A 21,826-nucleotide genomic window follows, 5' to 3' on the forward strand; every position below is an offset into this window, starting at 1 on the left:
TCTGAACCAGCATTGATCAACGGCGACGTAACTGACAATGGTTCCAGAGCAGTTGAGGCAGCATGTCACCCGGCCATGGAAAAAATAGGGTCGGCCATGCTAAATTTACTAGGACTAGCGCCTAACATATTCTAAAACTGTATAGAACATGTTTAGATATATTTATCTTTATTCTTATATATATCTATTATATTTTATAAGAATAAAGATATAAAAGATAATACTAGTACTATCTATCTTAAAATATAAGAAATCTTTATTTTAGATAGAGATATTTAGAAAAAAAGAACTTAAAAAAATATTAAGAACATTTTTAGAACACGTTAGAAATATACTTAGCCTATTATATAATCTATACTAGGCTATACTAGCATATGCACAGACCTTTTTTAAGATTAAAATTACCTAATATAGCTAGGTCATGGCCGACCCTATTTTTTTCCATGGCCGGGTGACATGCATCCTGAGAGCAGTTCACGACAGCGGGCATGATCTGGACGTGGGGTGTATCGCATCTTGTTGGGGTGTGTGAGACGTGCAAACGGCCGTTCAACGGCGATCAGCTGGTCCAAGCGGAAGACGTACCTGGGTGTATTTCCTCGCCTGCGGTATTGCGGGAACTGGACTGTCCGGTCACCGTCTGAGCTTTTGTACGGTTTGGTCAGATTGGTCATCAACTTCCTGACGCGACGATTCTCGATCGTACATGCAAGCGACGCCAGGTTCGGTGACAAGGTGCGTGCTATTATTGTGTACAGTACAGTTCCAACCCCCGCCGTGTCATTGCGTCTGGTGCATTTATGCCTTGCGTCCATGTTCAAACTCTATTCATATTGTGGTCGCCCAGGAGGTCCATCAGCCTGATTTCCATCCTCCTGTCAATATGGCGGTACCTCAACAGGATGCTGCTCTCGACACTCCACGTATCCAAAATGATGTGCCAATCCAGAACGCCATGCATGAAACGTGGTGACAAGCAAACGCAACCGCAACGCCTCCCTATGTGCCACTGGCTTTGAATGCAAGCCCGCCTTTATACACTGTCGATCGATTACATGTTTACACTGGCTGTGGCGTCAGCCATGTGGCTTCGATACAACCCTCGTAGAACTGTCTCTGGCCATTCTCGCTCTCCACACCAAAGCCCATGTTGCGTAGCTTCCCGGTATCCCAGCCACTGACAAACTCGCCTTGGCCGCCATTCTCTCTATCAACAGCGTCTCCAAGCTTTATGTAGTCGGCATGCCGACATACAGTCTGCGAGTAAGACCACTGCAGGCAGTTGCCATCATTCGCACATTCTGAACCGCACGAGCCGGCGTTGCGATGTGCGGGGCGGTCGTTGGGGACGGGCGCTTGCGAGAGGTTGTCCCACCACTCCCTGGATGGACCTTGTGACAGGAAGCTGTGCGTGTAGGAGAGGAACGAGGAGTAGGTGAATGGTTTCTACGTAGTAATGTTAGCCGAGTCGCATGCCAAAAGTCGGAGCCCGCGGGGTACTTACGGTATTGTATTGCCGGGTCCTCTCCCACCTCCACAAGTCTTCCATCTGCTGGGGCTTGAGCTGATGCAGCGAGAGCATCGGGACGCACCACTTGTCACGTGTGGTCGTGACGTCCTTGAGCTTGTCGCTTGCAAAGGTCGGGTACATGGCCTCGAGCTTGTGTCCCGTGGCGTTTTGGATGGCGTAGGCAAGGACAGCGTCGCCGCGCTGCTCCTCCTTGACCCACTGCTCGTACCGGACGCCCAGTCGGTTCTCGCGCGGGATTTCGGTTGAGCCTGGACTCTTGGCTGGAATCAGTCGCTTGAGGAGACCCTGGGAGAGAACAAAGCCTGCGCCGCCGTAGGCGAAGTGGCGGCCTTCGGATCCCTTGTGCGGTTCGCCCAGGTAGTGTGGCTCCGAGGCGTCGAGCTGGCTGAGCAGACGAAACAGCGTGTCCCAGAAGAAGTAGACGTCCGACTCGATGAAGACGAACCACTTGGCCGAGGGGTTTGCCATGTACGCCTTGTCCACCATGGGCAGGTACTTGAAGCGGTCGAGCTTGAAGGACCGCTGCTGCTCCTTGACCGTCTCGCCGCCCTCATGTGCCTTTTTGTGCTCGACATAGATTTGGAAGTCGACGTTGTCCTTTTCGTAGCTCTTGGGCAGTTCGGCGAGGATGTCGATGACGCGGCGGTCGCCCAATCGCTCTTCGCGGTCGCCGACGATGATCAGGTTGGTGATGCAGCTCGACACGGTGCTGAGGTGTGCTTTGGTCTCGTGGGCCCCGTCCGACGCCACCTTGAGGACGACCTGCACCTCTTCGAGCAGCTTTGTGGGGAAATTCTGGCAGTAGTCGAGCTCGATGGAATTGGCGGCCTTGGTCTCGAGGGGCGGGAAAAACGACTTTGTCTTCGCCTTGTGCACTGGCGCCTGCGGATGCGATGCTCTCCGGTGCGAGAGCGAGTATATGAAGAAGAAGATGAGGAGGCCCGGGAAGACGAATCTCCATGGCCGCCGTGCCAAACGGCCAACCAGCGGTTTCAACATGTTGCCGTCGATGCGGCCGTGGGGGGTGCTGCCGTCGCCGTGGGGGTCGGTAGCGTCGCTGTCAGTGCAAGGCAACGACGAGGGAGGGCGAATTGCGGTGGGCAGGTGGGCGACGTCACCGGCACATTAAAGAAGCCCCTTCGTGGTGGGCAGACGTGTCGACAGCGAGCGATGGCTGATGGCGCGCATGGGCCCTGAATCGTTCGTCTTGCGCGAGTCCAGCCGGCTCCTGACCAGACACGCGAATCCGCTAGTCGCCAATCCGGAATGGCCGCCGGCCCTTAGTGCGTCTTGGTCTCCCACCACTCCTCGGATCATGACCCTTCTTCCTGCTCTGCCCTTGTCCTCGCCGTGACTTGGCTGCTGTGTGCGACACCCGGGAATCCAGACGGCAGGTACACTACAGGGAAGATGAAATCCTGTACGCCTTCCACACTACTGGGGTTGCGTGTGTACGACTGCTCTTCGACTTCGCTATACTCTGACGCCTGATACTCTGGCCCTTTGATAATCACATTGTACTCTGGATCGTCCTCGACATCAGACCAGTCTGGCAGGTTGTCGAAATCTTCGTCGCTCATCGTTCCATGGTCATCCTTGGCGACTCGAAGACCAATCGACTCTAGAAAGACGTCGCACGAGTCGAACGATCGTTTTGTAAAGGAAGGCGCGCGATCCATGTGCGCTTGCGGCCTAGATGGAACAACAACAACGTTGCGATACTGCGGATCGGGAATACCGGCCTCCGCTCTTATACCCATGCCTTCTTGATGAACGAGCCAATGTGCGACTTTATCACGGTCCGTCGAATCAGCAAACCCACCGAACGGATTCGTGTCATTGTTATGTTCCTGATGTGTATACTCCTGCTTTGATTGTCGCGGCGAGCGCATTGCCAAAGAGTTGTCCATGTCATTCTCCATGCTAGAGAGACCCAGCGTCGTTGAATTGGTATGCGGTGCTTCGGTGAGTTCTAAAGACGTGCGATCAAGTTGTTCGCGCGTCACTCTTCCATTGTATTCAAGTTGGCAGTTTGCATGGCCGTGTTCGACTCCCCTCGCCGAGCAGCATGCGGAAGACAAGCTTGAGCCACTAGTCTTTGCGTCGTTTGCTTTTGGGAAAATGGAGAGCGCAGACCCTCGACCAACGAATTGCAGCTCATCAAGTGGTAACCTCTCGACGAAACGCAGCATGGCAACATCGACTTCGAGGGCTTCTTGTGCATCGAGATGAACCGTGTCCCCATTGACATGGTCTTTAATAGGAATAAAATTGCTCAGCGTCCTGTCCAGTGTCGCATTCGTAGAGCAGACAGACTCATCGAGTACCAAGTTGGAAATCGATCTTGCTTGTGATTCGCTACAGACCATTGCTTGGGTCTCCAATGTGGATCTTGGTTCGCTCCCTATACTGGACTTGGCCGACTCCGTGGATCCATCGTTTGTTCCACACATTGACTTTATCAGTCGAGCGCGCAACGAGCGCATAAACTTCTTGATTTTTCTCATGCTAACGTTTGCGGTGCGGTTGAGGTGTGGATCGAGAGTCCGGATGTCGCGATTTCTACGAGAGATTATAGTGGTATGGAGGAGAAAGTCTTAGGACGAAATTCTGAATTCACTCAATGGACGCAACGGTGCATACTCGCCAGCGACGTTTCACTACAGAGTGTGGACTATTCCATTGAATCGCAATCACGGTACACTCTGCCAACAACCTTCGCAACGGATGATCCCTGGAGACTCAGCCATCGAAGCTGGCATCCGTGCTACCCAAACAACGCTGCGTACTTTTATTAAAGTATGAAGAGGAACGTATATCGGCAGAAGTCATGGCTCACTCTGCGATAACAATAGTACAGTCGGAGTGTGACATACGTAGAGTATATAACGACTCCTGCACTGCTGCACTGATCCGCGCACGTCAAAGACCACGCTTTCATACTACCGCTCCTGACTTGACTGACAAGAAACGACCCGACCGTCGTATAGGCAGCCGAAGACACAGCGCCGAGACACCAATATGAAGTACCAACTTCTCGCAAACTCACTTCTTCTGGGTCTGGCCGTCTCTGCACCCACCGCATCACCACCCAATGCCCTAGACGTATCCGTGATGCAGCCTTGCTCTGACAAACCCCACCCAACTCTAGTAGACCACAACACAGCCGCAGCCGCATGGTGTGCAAAACATGTCCGCGCCAATGCTCCAAACCCGCCTCTGCTTCCCAAACCCGTCATCGACCCCAACAATCCTCCTCTGATGCCGCCTCTCCGCGCTTCATACACGTACTTGGTGCCCAACCCCGATAAGAAGAAGCCTGGATTTGCTCTCCAGCCGACATTCGAAATCGATGGATTTGCGCCCATTACGCGAGAAAGTTGTCTTTGGGGGTGGGGGGTGGGCCAGAAGCATTTTGAGATTCAGTGGTGGCAAGTGCAGAAAGGGAATATTTGTCATGGACAGGGAGGTACGGTCATGGTTCAGGGTTGGAGTCAGAATATGGGGTGGAATGATTTTCGCATAATTTTCTAAATCAATGTAAGCACAGTCACTGCAGTGTATGTATGTTGAGTATTACCGCCTCTGTTCTGTAGCGTCGACATCACGAGATGGCTCGAGATAATTGCTGGGAGTGATCTAGTGGCTTCGAATGTACTGGGGTATGCATCGCGACAACTGTATACGCGTCCACATGAATAATGGTGTCAAGAGCATCAAGACTGAAAAAGAACATTGTGTGGAACAAGGGCGCGAAGTCTCTGGGCTTAGCTCAGTATATACGACTGGGACTCTTAAGTCTGAAAGACAGTGAATACTGCTGTATACACGTGGCTGACCCCAAAAGTGCGATTACACGAGGAAAGTGATGTCTTTGGTGAGGTTGGTAAGCATCCGGCTATTCCTGCCCATCCGCGGGGCCCCGCTTTCAGTACAGTTGTCTACATCATCACATCGGACCTCCGCATGTGATCATCATACATTTCCTACCACTTTCCTAGATAGAATCGTCTCAACTTGGTCCCGAATTCATAACAAACCAAAAGCATTGGAAATGGCGAGTACCAGCGAGTTGCGTCTTCACCTGCCCCTCCATTTCATATAGAAACCATCAACTGACGAAAGCAGTCTCGTGAGACTAGCACAGAAGCTTGTTCGGGACGGACCCTGCAGGATAGAACACACAGCACGTCGCGTGCGAGGCCTCTTCAACGGAAAATATGCGTTCGATACACTCAATGCGCATCATGTGTGGGAGCTGGAACTGCGCTTGCCACAGTACTTGCTGACAGACTCCCCAAAGGACTGCCTCACGATCCTGACCATGTTCCAGATTCTACGTACCGATATCAAGCTTCACTCCCCACGCTCAGCTATTGCGTGGCTCTGTCGTCCCCGGAACAAACGAAGGCGCAGACCTTGGGGTTCTGACAGTCGGCAATCGCAACAGCAACCGGGTTCTGATTTTCAACACCGGCAAACTGAAGGACCTTGTGAAAGTTGACTTCGGAGCCATGGACAAATGGTTTGAAGAAGACATGCAGATATATGGCCATCTCAAAGATCCCTACAAGCGCATCGACATCCTGCCTTCTTCTCGTACTGTCAAAGTAGTCGTCGATGGTGTGACGCTTGCGGAAAGTTCGAATCCTTTGTTCCTTTTGGAGACTACGTCAAGGACGAGGCATTATCTGCCGCCTACGAGCGTAAATTGGGAGTACCTCACACCTAGCAATACGGCAACATTCTGTCCGTACAAGGGACGCGCGGAGTACTACAACGTCAACGTTGGTGAAAAGCTGTACATAGATCTGGTATGGTACTATCGATACCCGACCTCTGAGAGTGCCCCCATTGCCGGACACCTGTGCTTTTACAACGAGCTGGTGGATGTTTATGTTGATGGCGTGAAGGAGACGTCGTAGTAGTGGCTCTGCACTGGCATTTAAGATATAGAACGTAGATGCACAATTCGACTTGAACCAGCTTTGAACCTTATGGCTTGAGTATCGTAAGACACTGATGAAGTCGTGTACAGCTTTGTGTCATGCATGAGATCTCTAGACCAGGCGGTTACACGCTTTAGCGCCCTTTACCGTTGTCGGTGCGGGGCAGCTATATGCCGTGATGCTGTATACAGTGTACTGTTAGCTCGGTCCGCTACCGACTTAGCCTAGCTCTGGAGATCAAAGATCATCAATTCTTTTCCTGCTCGGCCAACCGTTCGAAAATTTGAGTGAAGCATGTAAGACTATTGAGGCGCGTAAGGTGTAGAAACAATGGCCGAATGAACAGTGGCAGTTCTCCGATGAGCTGCACTGGCGACGCTGATGGCCATTGAGCCTTCGAAAATTCAGATCAGTAAGTTGAGGAGGGAGAATAGCTTCCGAACAAGCCATCGTCATCGATACACAAGTCTGTGTTGCTAGTAAAGCAGTGACCTGGTGTACCGTGGAAGAGACATCGAGACGAAGATTCGGGATGGTTTGGGCTCGCAGGATGCACCGATCTCAGAAGCGCGCAATAGACTCTCCGCCAGAAAAGCAAGCACTAGTCAGGTAGAGCCAAGACGCCCCGTAGCGCGATCCCGATATCTCGCTCGTCGTCACGGAATGCTAACTACTTCGAGGTGTGTCTGGTAAACACGAAACAATCCGTGGCGGCCTGAAGGCGCGCCATCTTGGCAGGGGAACCGAGGGGGAGATTGCATCCTACAACGCCACGGGGTCATCAGCATCAGCACTGGAATCCATCGGCAGCGGCCTGTAACAGACTTTTTATGTTGACATGTAATGCGCATGCAGTGTTGCGACAACGTGAATTTGCTCGATGACGATGGCTCGATGACGATGGCTCGGCTTCCAAGGTTGGCCTACCTAGGTAGGCCGTCAAGCCCCACCAAGCCCGCGCATGAATGGATCCGACTCGCAGTGAGCCGCATGAATCCCATCCTACCACCATCACAACAGGAAAAAACTGTGCGCCGTCCCACTTCGTACCGTATATGCAGCAGCCTCAGGCCATGTGCTCTCAAGTCATGCGATTCCAACTGCTGCATTCAACGCCAACGGGCACCCAAAAAAACGAACCATATTTTACAACGAACGGCAGCATTGACGGCGTTAGATGCGTCAGCTGCGTCATGGTCTAGAACTGCGCAGGTATTTCTTCATCTACAGCAGAGTTTGTTTCTTCTTCTTTGCTATAGAATGCGCCGGGGGGCCCAAGCCCGCATTTCTACTCCGGGCCACGGCAGTGGCAAAGCTGGCGTGCGTTGGGACCTGTTCCTTTTTCCTCTGGGGCGCTCGCCAACTCTCGGTTCCTGCAGCCACCAGCAAACTCTCCTCATCAGACCCCGCTGTTGAAGTTTGCACGGCACGCTCGGCATAGCCAATGGCCAAGTACGCCTTCGCACTCTTCGCGAGGCCAAGTATTGACGCTCGTATCTTGAGGATGCCTATCTGCAAGCTGAACCAAAGGCGTTGACTGGAATTACAGTGCACTTGGGCGTCTCAGCCGAGCTCCGAGTAGGTCCAGTGGGTTGGAACATCACGAAATCATGCCGACATGCCCCATCATCTATCGACATCATAACGGCAGTCATCAAGTCAGAGATCACTGATCGCAGAAACGAAAGTTGCACGTTGGCGGACGGTAATAAACTCGAAAGTATATCCACTGATGCAACTTAGCTTGAGTAGCTTGTGGGAAACGTACCATGCGGATGCTGTGCTCCGCAAACGCCCAGAAAACGATGCATCGCGCTCAGGGGTCGCCTTGCCCTAGCCGCTCTTTGAGCCGAACAGTAAGCAGGCCTATTCCTTATACAGTTCAAGCGCTACGGTGATTTGCCATTGCCCAGAGTCTGGCAGACCGAAATAGACCGTGGGGCTTCCCAGGCGACAGGGCTGTCGTGCGAAGGCGTGCACGCCGAGGCCGCTAAACTAAAATCGCCCGTGTCATGTCTGGCGCCGCCGCGTCGGAGCGGAGGATATATCTAGGGAGGACCTCTGCACACGGAAGATCCCCACGAGTTATCGACTTATCACTCATCGCCCAATCGTCAACCCGTGGGTGTCGAGACTCATCAGTTTTGGAAGTCGTAGACTTCTGTACATTCGCTTTTGCACCACACTCGCTTTACTACGTTAACATGCGTGTTACTACTCTAATAGGCCTCGTGGCCGGACTCGCCAGCCAGACTGTCAACGCAGCTTGCAGCGCACCGCTCAAGATTGATGACTTTTCCAAGCGGGCTTCCAGCTTGAACAGCTTGGGCTCGTGGACCAGCGGTAGGGCTTGTGTGTGCCACTTACAAGTATATGGCTGATCAACGCAGATGATGGAACCATGTCCTCCATCTCCGCCAGCGGCGGTGTGCTTTCCATCAAGCCCAAGGCGGGATCCTACTTCTACGAGACTTTCCCTTGCCAGGCGGCCAGCTCCAACGGATACAACTCGATCACCTTCCAGATCAATGGAACTGCCGGTGGCTCTGCGACTCTCGAGATCCAGACCAAGGAAAGCTGCTCGGCTCCCGCGTACACTTCCAAGTACGTTTCAATCGCCGGAATAACTGGCAAGACCCAGACCATCACCATTCCTTTCTCCCAGTTCTCTGGTGCCAACGCCAATGCCATTACTGGTTTTGTGTGGGCTGGATTCTCCTCCACCGACACATGGCAGCTGAGCAACATTGCCTTTGGCTGTGGTAGCAGCTCAGGTGGCAGTACCTCGACCTCCGCCACCCGGGTGTCCTCTGCCTCTGCCTCTGCCACCAGGGTATCCACTACCTCCTCGGTCCGCAGCACCATTTCAACCGTCGCGACTCCCACAGCTTCCGCTGCTCCCGGAACTTGCTCTCCTTTGTTGATTGACGACTGGATTTCCCAATCACGTTTGACTTTCTTGTTCTACAACGCCATGGGCTCTCCTACCTCCGATGATGCTACCATGAAGTCCATCACTGTTGGAAAGCCTGCTTCAAACCGTGTAGAGTTTGTCCCCGGCGACAACTCGTACTTTTACAGCCAGTTCCCTTGCGTCGACGCGACGAAGAACAAGTACACCGGTATCTCCCTTCGCATCAAGGCTCCTGCGGGCGCTTCTCTAGCCGTTCAGCTCGACTCCTCGGACAATTGCGATCCTACTGCCGCCAAGTCTACCTACGCATCTTCCGCTGACCTTGGCTGGTCTTTCGATGGCACCGAGAAGCTGTACACCATTCCCTTCAGCAAGTTCGCTGGCCTTAACAACGCGAAGCTTACCACTATCCTCTTCTCCGGTTTCACTGGTACCACTTCCTTCGGCCCCATGGCCTTTTACTGTGGCAACTCTGGAGAATACGTCGTTCCTCCTACTTCCACTAGCCCCGGCGCTTCTGCCACCGTACCTGCGCCCAGCAACCCATCGGCCTCCGGTCTTGTTATTGACAAGTTCGCCAACGCCAACACCAACGCTATGGGTAACTGGCACGGTGGTGACGAGGGCATGACTCTCAACTACGCCGGCGGCAAGCTCACCATCACCTCTCCTGATGCAGACTACTCCTTCTACACCCAGGTGTCTGGTGGATGTGCCGACTTCACCAAGTACAAGGGATCTTACCTCCACATCGCCTACACTGGTACCACTGCTTTCACTGTCGCTTTCCAGCAACACAACAGCCAATGCAAGACTGAGATTGCTCCCTACCCTGAGACCTGGGATTCCGCCGAGGCCAGCCGCTACGCCAGCAACGGACACATCTACATTCCGATCAACCACTTCAAGATCGATCTCACTCGCGTCGTCGGTTTCGCGCTCAAGGGTTTCCACACCACCGAGTCTGTCACTCTTTCTGTCATTGAGATTGTCTCCTCAGTCCCCGCCGGCACCAAAATCCCCGCGAAGGATGAGACTGGTAACCTTGTATTTGCCTGCAAGCGCCCCAACTCCTTTGCCTTCGCCATCGACGACGGTCAGCCCGACCTTGCCCAGGAGGTTCTCAAGATCATCCGCGAGGAAAACGTCAAGGTCACCTTCTTCACCGTCGGTGCTCCTCTTCTCGATGCCTCGACCAACTTGACCAACGTCTACAAGGAGATGATGGCCGCCGGCCACCAGCTCGCTCTCCACTCCTTCACTCACCCCAAGATGGAAGGTCTTCCCGACTACGCAGCCATTGACTGGGAGTACAACGAGGACGTCAAGGCCATGAAGTCTCAGTTCAACGGCTACACTTCCACCTACTTCCGTCCTCCCTTTGGTAACGAGGGTGCCCGTATGCGTTCGCGTCTCACAAAGGCTGTCGGCAACACCGCCAGCATTGTCAACTGGAGCGTCGACGTAGAGGACTGGTTGTGGGCTGAGACCGACACCCCTGAGCAGCAGAAGGTCGCTTTCCAGCGTGACGTTGACAAGGGTGGTAACCTCGTGGTTCTCCACTACCTCTACCCCAGCACTGTCAGCTACCTGAGGGAGTTCATCCAGATTGCAAAGGCCACCGGCAAGCAGCTTATGCGTGTTGACCAGTGCATGATGGACCCCAACGCTCCTCCTCTATAGATAGACAGTATTAGGTGATCGTTGAAGTGGTTTTGATGTGTTTATAGGGGATGATACCCGGAGATGAGAGCGTTGTTGCATGCGGAGTAGTGACACGTTTAGCACAGCTTGTTAATCGTAATTACATTGTTGAAAATGACCTTGCCTCCTGACTGCCATTATCTTCTTAATTCCTTGTTTCAATACTACACGGAACTAGACATGTACCGGAGTTCGAAATAAATTCAGAGCGCTCGGATCACAGGCCCAAGCTCAATGAAGTGGTGACGTCATCTGCTGACCATGATCGGCTAGTGGTATAGCCGTGTGCGCACTCTGATCGATGCCGACGCTTGAACTTTCAGCACGTCTCAGTGCAACTCTATCGTGATTTCCTTTTTCTGTCTTCGTGCTGGTGTCTTTCTTCCGTGACGCTTCGATTCCTCAATCACCTCGTCCCGTCTGCTTTCCTAGATGACCCGCTCAGCCGTCCAGAAACCCCACTGTGTTCACATTTTGCACCCTACTGTTTGGCTGTTTTCGAAATCGCCTCATTTTTCTTACGCTGACGATCGTCCTCTGCCTCTCTGGCCTCTTTCTGGATGATATCGATATCCTCAGGGTGCCTCTGAATTTGCGCCTTGATGATGCCAATCTGGGAGCTGATAGTCATGGCTTGGGTCTCGTGAAGGCAGGTGATAGACTGGAGCGCCTTCGCTGTGCGCGCGTGCGCGGCTTTCTCCTGCGCGAGTTCTGCTTCAAGGCGAGCGACTGGATTGTCCGTGTTGTTGGGGAGAGACATGGTGAATCGTGAAGCTTAGTTTTGGTGTTAGCGATGCTTTTCAAGTTGAGTGGCGAATGGAAAAGATACATAGAGCTTTGGGCGTTGACTGAGATGTGGCAGCCGACTTGTTGCTGGCAAGAGCGGTCACGGTGACGTTAGTAGCCGAGGCCAACAATGAGATGGTGGAGAACAGCAAGAGAAGCGGTGCAGATTGTGAAGGTGGTGGACCAGACATGAGTTATTGGTTTGTCTTATCAGACGCAGTTGCTTGTTTGTTTGCCTGCAGGCGCGACTTGGGCGCGAGAGTGAAGGAGCATTTGGAAGGGGCGGGCGTGCATCATCCCAGCTACATCTCTCGGCATCCACCACTGTTCACGCAACTTTGCAAGACTTTCCCTACATTCTTCACCAGGTACGCTGTCAGATATTATGATCACCTTCACCCTGGCACATCTGCCCTCCAGCACTTTCCACGCATACGACTTATCTAAAGAAAGTGCCGTACAGGATATGTTCAGTTCGCTACTACAATGCGAACGAGCCTTGAACGACGCGCAAATTCCCCCAGCTATGCAGCTCATGGTGCCGTCCATACACCACATCTACCTTGGCTGGCATTCGTCAAGATAAATACGTATCCGGTTGATGGAATCCCATGGTCACACATGGTTAAGCGACCAGAACATGAATTGTCTTCCTGTTTCAAACTGGTCATGTCTGGTATCACGTTATGTTTGCTGGCAGACAAAGAAGTTTGTTCGTTAGCGAGGTATAGAACTCATATATAGATATTCTCCGGTACATTGCACATGCAAGGTCAACTCCTTGCAATGCCTCTCAAGATGCACCCTGTTTCTCTACTCGCAAAGAAATGGATCGGATCAGGTATCGCCACAATGAATCGTCCAGCTGCCTCAACTAGAGCATCACTAAAGGTGCCCATTAGCTCGTAAGTTGCCATCATTATTGGCCAGACCATTTATGCCTGATCTTAAGCGTATTGAGGCTAACAGCAATCATTGCTAGTCCATTCAAGAAACATTTCGCAGCAAGGGCAGTTCATACTGGAATTCCCAAGATTACAAAGAACAGTATTCAACAGTTGCACGCGATTTTCAACCCTGACAACCCGTATGCTGCGAAATCGAGTCTGTCTGACGTCGTCCTCGTTGCCATCGATTTTGAGAACACACAAGTTATGAAGGGCGCACGCAAGGTCGAATCAAACTGTCAAGCAGGTATCGCCATTCTTGATACAAGAAATATCAAGCAACGGCCGATTGACAAGCTGTTGAGAACCTACATGTTCGTTACAGGCACGCAAGACTACGTTACAAAAGCTTCGGATAGATACTTTTTTGGGAAGATTGGCAGCGCTTCGCCGTCAAAGCTAGTCAACTGCATTCGATCTCTTATCCCTCCGAATCGAAAGATAGCCTTCGTCGGCCATGGGGTAATGAACGACCTTCGCGTCTTGCAAGCACTAGGCTTCCAGTTCTCCGACAACTATGTAGCGGTCATAGACACTCTCAATGTTGCTAACGAGGTGTTTGACTGCTGGGCAGGGTCCTTGCGTACGCTATTGAGGAAACTGGATTGTCCACATAGCAGCCTCCACTGCGCTGGTAATGACGCAAATTTCACCTTGAAAGCTTTACTGCTCCTGGCTGCGAAGGAGCTTGAGAAACATAACGGCGATAAGAGCATGATACACATCTTGCGGCGGCTTGGGCAAAGAGACCTACCGTGTCGGTTACGTTCGCAAATGGAAACAAAAATAAAACGTGATGGAAGCAGGAGCGGGACAAGCTCCAATACTATGCCTCCCGCGAGTACCGAGGCGACGCCTCTCACGAGCACTGATACTACGCCTCTCCGTCACGACGATACCAGGCTTCTCACAAGCGCTGATACTAGGCCTCCTACAAGCGCCGACACTACGCCTCTCATGAGCGCCGATACTATGCCTCTCACGAGCGATGATACTACGCCTCTCAGTCACAACAATACTCCGCCTCTCACGAGCGCCGACACTAGACCTCCTACAAGCGCCGATGCTATGCCTCCAAGTAGTTCCTCCAGAACACGAAGCGGAATGGAGGGCAAAGCAGAAGAAAGGACAATATCGAAACTAGGGAAAAGACCTGAGTTGATGGTCATAGCTGTGCTTATAAGTTCCTTCTCTCTAGGGTATTGTCTGGGTGATCGGCTCTAGAAGCCTATTTGGATGACAACTACACCCAAGGAAGGAAGTGAATATGTGTAGGAACGTCCAGACTAACGATCTTATAGTGTAGGCCAGCAATGGATAAAGAAATCTAGGAGAAGTCGACAGCGGTACAGACTTGGAAGTTATTGAGCTACGTACATAATGTGTAAGCTAAAGGTATCCAACCTTTCCATAGAGAAAACAGTCTGATGGTAAAGTAAAACATCAACAACACTGATCGCCAGTGACTTTATGGTGCCGAAGCTCTCGGCGCCACGGCAAAGAGCTTGTTGAACATGTTATGCGGGTCATACAAGGCTTTCAGCTCTTGCAGGCGCTCATAGTTATTTCCAAAGACATCTTTAGACTTCTCCTCGTATTCTGTTTCATGTCAGCATACCTCTGGAAAATCGATGTACTTTCTGTAGACGCATCGTGCGTGCAAGGAGTAAAGCTGTCGAAGGGTACTTACGATCATAGTTTCCGTACACCATGGTCGCACCATGACTGCCTCTTTTTCCGATCCACCCATCCTGGGTTTCGCTCGTCTCCGCGCCGCTACGCTGAAGTTCCTTCTTGAACAACAGCGCCACGTCCCTCGACCACTGCCTGCACTTTGGGTCATTCTTCTCGTCCCACCACAACGGCGCAACAGCTACATTGAAGTGTCGTCCGCGGTTTGCAAAGGCAGTGTCAGAGTTTGTCACAGCAACGATCTTGGTCGGGTCGACCAGCTCCCACATGATCTGGGAACCCATCGCGTCAGGCGTCTCTTCAGTAAACTTGGTGTACGATTCCAGGACAGATACAACAAATTCGCCTCGAACGGGAAGCTCAAAACCAGCGCCCTTGAGGGAGACACGTGCACCGATAGGAAGATCCATCAACTTGTTGGCCTTGGCATAGGGCATCGTTGCCATGGTGCTCATCAAAGGTTCGAGTGCGACAATGTCCTTGAACAGTTCTTTCCCGTCTTCTTCTGGTCCATGGTACAGTGCTGCAACGAAGAACAAGACCTGGCCGCCAGCAGGTGGAGGCCTGGCGAAGCCGAAAGCACTCGCAGCTTTCCCAGTCGCTTTTGAGTTGCCATCTGCATCGGGTGTGAAGAGATCATTGCAGGCCTCCACCGCCTTGTTGATGATGTCTGGTGTTGGCGCGAACATCATGAAGCCAGCCCACACGTCTCCTGTCTCATGAGCTTGGAACTCGAACTCGACGCCGACGCCAAAGTTTTGTCCTGCACCGCGTAGAGCCCAGAAGAGGTCTTGGTTTTCATCGTTAGAGGCTTTTACGATGCTTCCGTCCGCCAAGACGACGGTGCAAGAGATGAGGTTGTCGACAACCAAGCCGTGTTTGACTGTGAGCCAGCCAAAGCCGCCACCGAATGTGAGACCACCGACGCCGGTATCCGAGACAGTGCCCCCGACCGTTGCAAGGCCATAAGGCGCGAGAGCCTCGTCAACATCACCCCAAACTGCACCTCCACCAACTTTGATGGTCTTTCCCTGGACATCGACCTCAGTGCTTCGCATGTGCGTATTCAAATCGATGAGTAGTCCCCCGTCTGTTGATGACGCGCCAGCAGTAGAGTGCCCGCCTCCTTTCACAGCGATATCTAGACCTTGTTCCGATGCATATTTGAGAGTAATCGAAATTGCTTCTGCAGATTTCGGGATCAGACATGCTCCTGCAGGTTTCTCGGCAGCCCTTGACCAGCGTCGAACGGATTTCGAGTACGCTTCAGTTTCTTCCGGTGTCACTAACTGTGCGTCGGTATCTTTGAGCAAGCCTCGAAGCTCTGCGACATCCGCTTCGTTGATCGAGCGTTTGACTGTCATATTGCAATGGTCTGCTGCGGAGTATGGTTACGAGTAGATAAAATGACAACCATATGAAGACGTAAGCATGCGTACTTATGTTACCAAATAGTGTCACCTGCGGGGGTGGAGTAACGATCTGGATGGTTTGATCTGGAGCAGTCCAGAGCGTGACGATGCGGTCTCTGCTTGCGGGCGTAAGCATACTAACAAGGCAGCCGTCAGCAAAGTAGAGACATGGCGAATGGCTGACACAGGTTCTCGGTTGATGAGAGGCCTAGCAGCGCTATTTGCATTGGCAGCTGAGATCAAACCACCTTGCTGAACATACGTTCTCGGTTGACGTGAGGCCTAGCAGCGCCGTCTGTATTGGCAGCTGAGATCAAACCACCTTGCTGAACATACGTTCTCTGTAATGTCGTACTGGTAGTCGTCCACCAGTATAGACAGCGACGACTGGTCGTAGTTCTCACCCCAGTTTGCATCAATGACAAATATTTGAGTTGTACTCGCGCATAATGTTCGACTGGCCTCCAGTCGATCAACAAGGCGATATCTGACGTCATCGCACCCCGCGGCTCGCCCATGAATGCAGTGCGCTCAAACGGTATATATTCCCCATTCTAACATGCGATTCGAGTCAGCGTTATGGGTAGGCTGCCATGCACGAAGGTTCAATCAGGTGACGCGATGACGCTCCCCGCAGAGGTTGAGGGCAACAAAGCATAAGCGAGGTGACAGGTCATGGAAGGAAGGACGAGAGGCATGCCGAAAGTGATGAGGGGCTGCAGATCTGCCAATCGCGGAGTCGTTCGCAGGGGTGACGCGCATATGTGGGGTAGGCAAAGAAATTGGCAAACCTTGTTTTGTCGCGTCGTCATGTCGTCGCGTCTCTGCACGCTTCTCCTCGCGCCTTCTCATCTCATATTCCTCTGTTCATCCGGCATCATATCTCTGTTCTTGGATGTTGCCTTGCCGTTTGGCTCTTGACTTCTCGGAATTATGGCACGTCGCTGTATACGATACCTACAGATGATTCCAAAGCTCTGTCATGTCTATATTTACGAAAACTCCCTAGTCGATTACGCAAATCAACGACGACTTCTCGCGCGCCCGAAATGAATGAGAGTACGAAACGAAACTAGTTTGCATTGCGTTGAGTACTCACCATACTGGAATGTGAGCTTCGTACGCCGCCAGACCGTCGCGCGGTGGAACAGGTCTGCGCAAGGATATGACACGTCTGGAGCTCTCTGCTTGCGTCTGTCATGCGCGGGCTGACCGTGGATGTTGGATGCCTCGATTGGGTTGAGCATGAGAACACGACACGTATATTCATGATGGTGGACCCGAAATTTGCAATGGCACAGAGTGGCATGCTATGACACCGTGGCCGTGCAAAGACGATGTCTTCCTGCATTTTTTATGCTCCAAGCATTTGTCGAAATGCCGCAAGTATCTCCAGGCACAGTAAGTATGATTTGATAAATGCTGGCGTCTCTTCATTACACGGCGCTGTGGTAGATACGATCTTGTCAAGCCTTCATCAAGTCTGTCTATTCGTCATTTTTCTTTCCTCTCAATACCGTTTGCAGTCCTGCATGCACTCTCTTCTCAGAATTGCTCAGCGATTTGGACTGTCTCTGTGGGTCTACGATCACGTGGCAAGCTGTCAGTCGGCTGTTTTACGATGCCTTCACTAACCCAGATTCTTTGCACGCACCACCGCCGAAGGCCTCTTTGGCTTACGCCTTGAGACAAAATATTTACCAAAATACTTACCATAAACCAGAAGGACAGAGTTTACTGCTGTCCTCGCATAAAAATTCCGGAATTTTATACGTCGCCGCTACTCACCATTGCCCACCACATCTCAGCCATAATTTCGACTTGTCGCTTCCGCACGCTACGTCGAACTACCACAGCACCCCGAGTTGTTTCGCGACCCAGGGACATCTACGGCGGACGTCATCTAAATTCCAGGAGAAGAATTGCAACCCACAGCCTTATTGGAGCATTTTAATCATATTCATCTTCACCTTCACCCGCCGCGCTCAACTCGACATTCACTGCGACATTTATCATCGTACTAAGGCTAGCGCCGACCGCGCAGTCATTTCTACCTCTATTCGCATTTCCCAGCACCGTTGCATCTCACACTTTGTCTACTTGCTAAATCACCACCCTACGACATCATCGCAACTATTGCACATCATCTCACCGCACCTTGGTCGCGCGCCACTGTTCAAACACAATTGTGCATATACACAGCGCCCTTACAGCCATGTCCCTGGAAGCTCGCTCCTCACAAGAGAGCGCCGTGAGCGCCATACCCGCAAAGCCGCTGACTCCGGCACCAGAAACTCCTCAGGAGGCTGCACCGCTCAAGGTGTCACTGGCCGACGAGAATATCGCCCTTAAGCAGCGCATTGCCCTACTTGAGTCAGAGAACGAGCGCCTTAGGAAACGAGTCACCACCGCCGAAGAGCTTACCATAACTGCCAAATTTGAGACCGACGCAGCGATAGCGCGCGCCCAAAAGCGATATACAAAGATGTTACATGCCAACAACGAGATCAGGCACCTTAGGCTAGCGCTAGCAAAGGAGAAAAAAGAGCGTGCAGACTACCTCATTGGCTCCAAGAGCGTCTTTCAGAGTTTGCAAGACGAAATCTCACGGCTGAAAGCAGAGAAGGCAGCCGGAGATTGGGCAAGAGAGCTCAACGAGCAGATAGACATATTACAAGAGGGCTTCCTTGCAGGCGAAAAAGACAAGAATGTGCTGAACAAGATTATCAGCGATCTCAATAAGACCGTCAGTCGGCTCAAAAGCGAGAAGGAGGCTTCCGACAAGAAGCTGGACGACTTTGAAAGTCTTGTTACAAACTTGCGACAAGAGATTGACACAGAGAAGTCAAAATTGATAGCCGCGCCTGATGCGCTTACCATGGAGCAAATCGAGGCTCGCATCGCTAATGCCAGAGACGAAGCGATCAAACAAGCTAACGTTGAAGCACAAGTTAAGCTTGACGCGATGGAAGTGAGTAAGAAAGAACAAGTCGAAACAACCATCAAGAACCTTCGGATGCAGATTAATGCGCAGGCACAGCATCACATAAAGACACGTATGGATCAATGGCGCCTGATGGATCAATCTTACAGAGAAAAGATTGCAGCGTTGGAATCGAAGCTGTCCACTGCCGCTAAGCAAATTGAATGGCATGGGCCGCGCCTGGCGACAGCATCGGGCGCTGTTCAACACGGTCATCAGAGGCCTACTAAACATGATCAAGAGATCTTGTCACAAGAGACGTTCAACCCTAGCAAGCGAAGGAGGCTCAACTCTTTTGGGTGAGTCGGATACTACATGCATGAATGAAACCATAACTGACATAGACAGTGCTGCTGGCATCACTACGCCAGATTTTCAACATACACGCTCAGCTTCCCTTATCTCTGATACCAACGTTTTGAGCGCAGGATTCGCGGCGAACACGAACGGTAATACCATGATGGGCGGCGCACATATGCAGGGGCAGTCTCAGGGGACACCGAACAACATCCACAGGCGGCAGTCCTCACAAAATTCGAATGGCTCAGCGACTCTAATGACACCCACGAGAAGCCTCTCGCGACAGCAGAACGGCGAATTGTCTCCACAGCAGCTACTGAACATGATTTCACCTCAGCAGCAACAGCAACAACAGCAGCAACAACTCTTCCAACAGCAGATAGCTTCGAACAACGCAAGCAGCCAACCGCCTACATCCGGGTCATATGGCACTTACCCGACGTCCGAATCTCGTATCCAGCCACAGATAGGAAGCAGTCAGCAAACAATGATCCAGCCCGGGAACTTCCGCTTGTTCAACGAATCAGACTCTGGGACACACCCGTCGCAACAGATGCGTCAACAACTCCAGTCGCAGGCCCAAGCACAAGCCTCAGGGTTTGTTCAGCAACCGACGCAGCCTAAGCAATCGTATGGTTCAGCCTTTGAAATGCCGCCGCCACAGCCTCGCGCCATGCAAGTCTCTTCGAAGCGCTCAATGTCGTTCGATGCACAGCATCCAAGCGTGAACCAGGACGTGGGCAGACAATACGCCCCCACCTTCATAAATTCACAGGCTATGACCGTCATTGATGGCGAAATTCCTTTCATAGGGGAGACATACCCTGTAGACAACTGGTTTTCCACTGGAGGCGAGCCTGCAGGACGAAGCTCTACCCAGAGGATGTACACTCCGACACTCCCTTCGAACGCGTCGTCACAGGCGCAGGAGACTTATAGCCAACAACCCCAGCAGCGCGGCTTCCAGTACCACAACGTCGACCCTTCTCTATTACAGATGGGTAATCCGGGGGACATGCCTTCCAACTCCAACAGCACCCAGAATGAGTTTAACACGTATACGAACAACTCACGCCAGCCTTCAGTTTCGAGACGAGCGAGTCGGGCTTCTTCTCACTCTACACCCGCACCCACTGGACGCTCGCGAGGCCGGACTCCTGGTCCCGCAGGGGCAGCCAACATCTCATGTGTGAACTGCTATCGTCACTGGTGGGAACACGAATGTGATGGTGGTGAACCATGCTCAAATTGTGTTGCAGAGGGCGTTGAATGTGTGCGACAGAAATGCTTCAACTTCGCTGCTGGCACTTGCGATAAGGGTGACAAGTGTCCCAACGTCCACGAGGGCGATGGGAGATATCGAAATGACAGTCACCTGGTTGACCAAGCCAAGGCGGGCAAGCGCCCTCAACGAATTGGGAAAAAGGTGGATGCGGCGCCGGCGCCGACTACGAGGCAGCAGGATTAGGAAGCTGTAGGACTATTTGGATATTGTCTGGGATGAATGTGTTTGCTTATAACTGTGTGTGGTGAGATTTGGAGAGCTCAAACCATCCAGTTTCTCTTATCGTTTTAGTTGCGAGTCATTGCGCTTACTTACTCTCGCGGCGATCGACCGTTCAGTAAACATGACTCTTAGAATGCAACCAGTATTGTTCGACAATCCTGCGCAAGTGTTGGCTGAAAGCCATCTGAGCTACAAGTATGAATCCAAGGCTAACAAGAAAGAGAACTGAGTTTTAGTAGCTGAGAACTGGGAGTGTTCACGTTCCCAGGTAGCATGGGGGACTTCCATAAGCCAGTCTAAGACTTAGTCCGTAGCAACATACTAGCGATAAGCGTCTCCTCTGATAAGGACTTACGAAAGCTTCGACTACAGAATCTCGTGGGCTTCCCGTCTCAGTATCGGAAACCGTAGATTTACTGGCATGGCGTTGCTACGTTTGGTGTCGGCCTTGGTAGGCTGGTAATGGCTGGCAGAGCGACGGCAATAACCATATAGACGGATGCAATGCAGTTGTCAACGTAACTCCAGGTCTATCTTCAATGCATCGGTAGTTAACTAAGGCGCGACGAGAAACCCCACTCTCCAGAATGCGAGGGTTAAGTCAAGCGGCGGCGCTGCGGAAATGGCGGCTCCGGCCACTGGGAGCACTCCTGGAGAGATGAGGTGTCTTCCTGGTTCTTTTGCGGAGTAGGAAAAATTCAGAAGCGATGTCTCTTGTCGCATTCGCATCACAGCACGTATATAAATCCTTTCACTATGCGTGTGGAGTTTGCGCGCACCTGGGCGGGGCCGGGAGATGGGTGGGGGCAACGCGAGTGGCGCAAAAGAACTAAGCCACATGCGGCCTAGTTTATCGCGCATTCAGGGTTTTCCAAGCTTCACTCCACATTATTCCTTCACCAAGCTCCACTTGGCTATAGCTTGCGTATCTTATCTAGATATCTCCCATATCATTGGTACTTTCGTTCCCGCGGCACTTTCATCGCGACCATGATCCTTCCGACCTTCCGCACCATGGGAGGCCTAGGCTCGAGACGCATTCTCTTCCTATTCATCGCTTGGAAGTTATCTCCGAACATGACGAATCGCTGGGGCACGCTA

The 21,826-nt window shown here is 52.0% G+C and overlaps 5 protein-coding genes across 5 annotated transcripts; 2 read left to right on the forward strand and 3 right to left on the reverse strand.

Moving 5' to 3' along the window:
• Nucleotides 1–1,059: 1,059 nt before the first annotated feature.
• On the reverse strand, nucleotides 1,060–2,530 carry ACET3X_003440 (uncharacterized protein; the record flags this gene model as incomplete). The annotated part of the gene is made up of 2 exons (XM_069448716.1): nucleotides 1,060–1,446; nucleotides 1,505–2,530. 2 exons carry the CDS (start codon nucleotides 2,528–2,530, stop codon nucleotides 1,060–1,062), a joined length of 1,413 nt encoding a protein of 470 aa, XP_069309987.1.
• A 314-nt stretch (nucleotides 2,531–2,844) lies between these two features.
• On the reverse strand, nucleotides 2,845–3,900 carry ACET3X_003441 (uncharacterized protein; the record flags this gene model as incomplete). Its single annotated transcript, XM_069448717.1, has 1 exon — nucleotides 2,845–3,900. One exon carries the CDS (start codon nucleotides 3,898–3,900, stop codon nucleotides 2,845–2,847), a length of 1,056 nt encoding a protein of 351 aa, XP_069309988.1.
• A 1,685-nt stretch (nucleotides 3,901–5,585) lies between these two features.
• Nucleotides 5,586–6,456, forward strand: ACET3X_003442 (uncharacterized protein; the record flags this gene model as incomplete). The annotated part of the gene is made up of 3 exons (XM_069448718.1): nucleotides 5,586–5,602; nucleotides 5,660–5,809; nucleotides 5,865–6,456. The coding sequence occupies 3 exons, from the start codon at nucleotides 5,586–5,588 to the stop codon at nucleotides 6,454–6,456; spliced, it is 759 nt and encodes a 252-aa protein (XP_069309989.1).
• A 2,228-nt stretch (nucleotides 6,457–8,684) lies between these two features.
• On the forward strand, nucleotides 8,685–11,077 carry ACET3X_003443 (uncharacterized protein; the record flags this gene model as incomplete). The annotated part of the gene is made up of 2 exons (XM_069448719.1): nucleotides 8,685–8,823; nucleotides 8,871–11,077. 2 exons carry the CDS (start codon nucleotides 8,685–8,687, stop codon nucleotides 11,075–11,077), a joined length of 2,346 nt encoding a protein of 781 aa, XP_069309990.1.
• Nucleotides 11,078–13,089: 2,012 nt separating this feature from the next.
• On the reverse strand, nucleotides 13,090–15,907 carry ACET3X_003444 (uncharacterized protein). Its single transcript, XM_069448720.1, has 2 exons — nucleotides 14,522–15,907; nucleotides 13,090–14,430 (listed from the first exon to the last, which is right to left on the reverse strand). Exons 1-2 carry the CDS (start codon nucleotides 15,885–15,887, stop codon nucleotides 14,300–14,302), a joined length of 1,497 nt encoding a protein of 498 aa, XP_069309991.1. The 5' UTR covers nucleotides 15,888–15,907; the 3' UTR covers nucleotides 13,090–14,299.
• Between the last annotated feature and the right edge of the window lie 5,919 nt (nucleotides 15,908–21,826).

The sequence above is a fragment of the Alternaria dauci genome, chromosome 2, assembly GCF_042100115.1.
Source record: "Alternaria dauci strain A2016 chromosome 2, whole genome shotgun sequence".
Classification (NCBI taxonomy): domain Eukaryota; kingdom Fungi; phylum Ascomycota; class Dothideomycetes; order Pleosporales; family Pleosporaceae; genus Alternaria; species Alternaria dauci.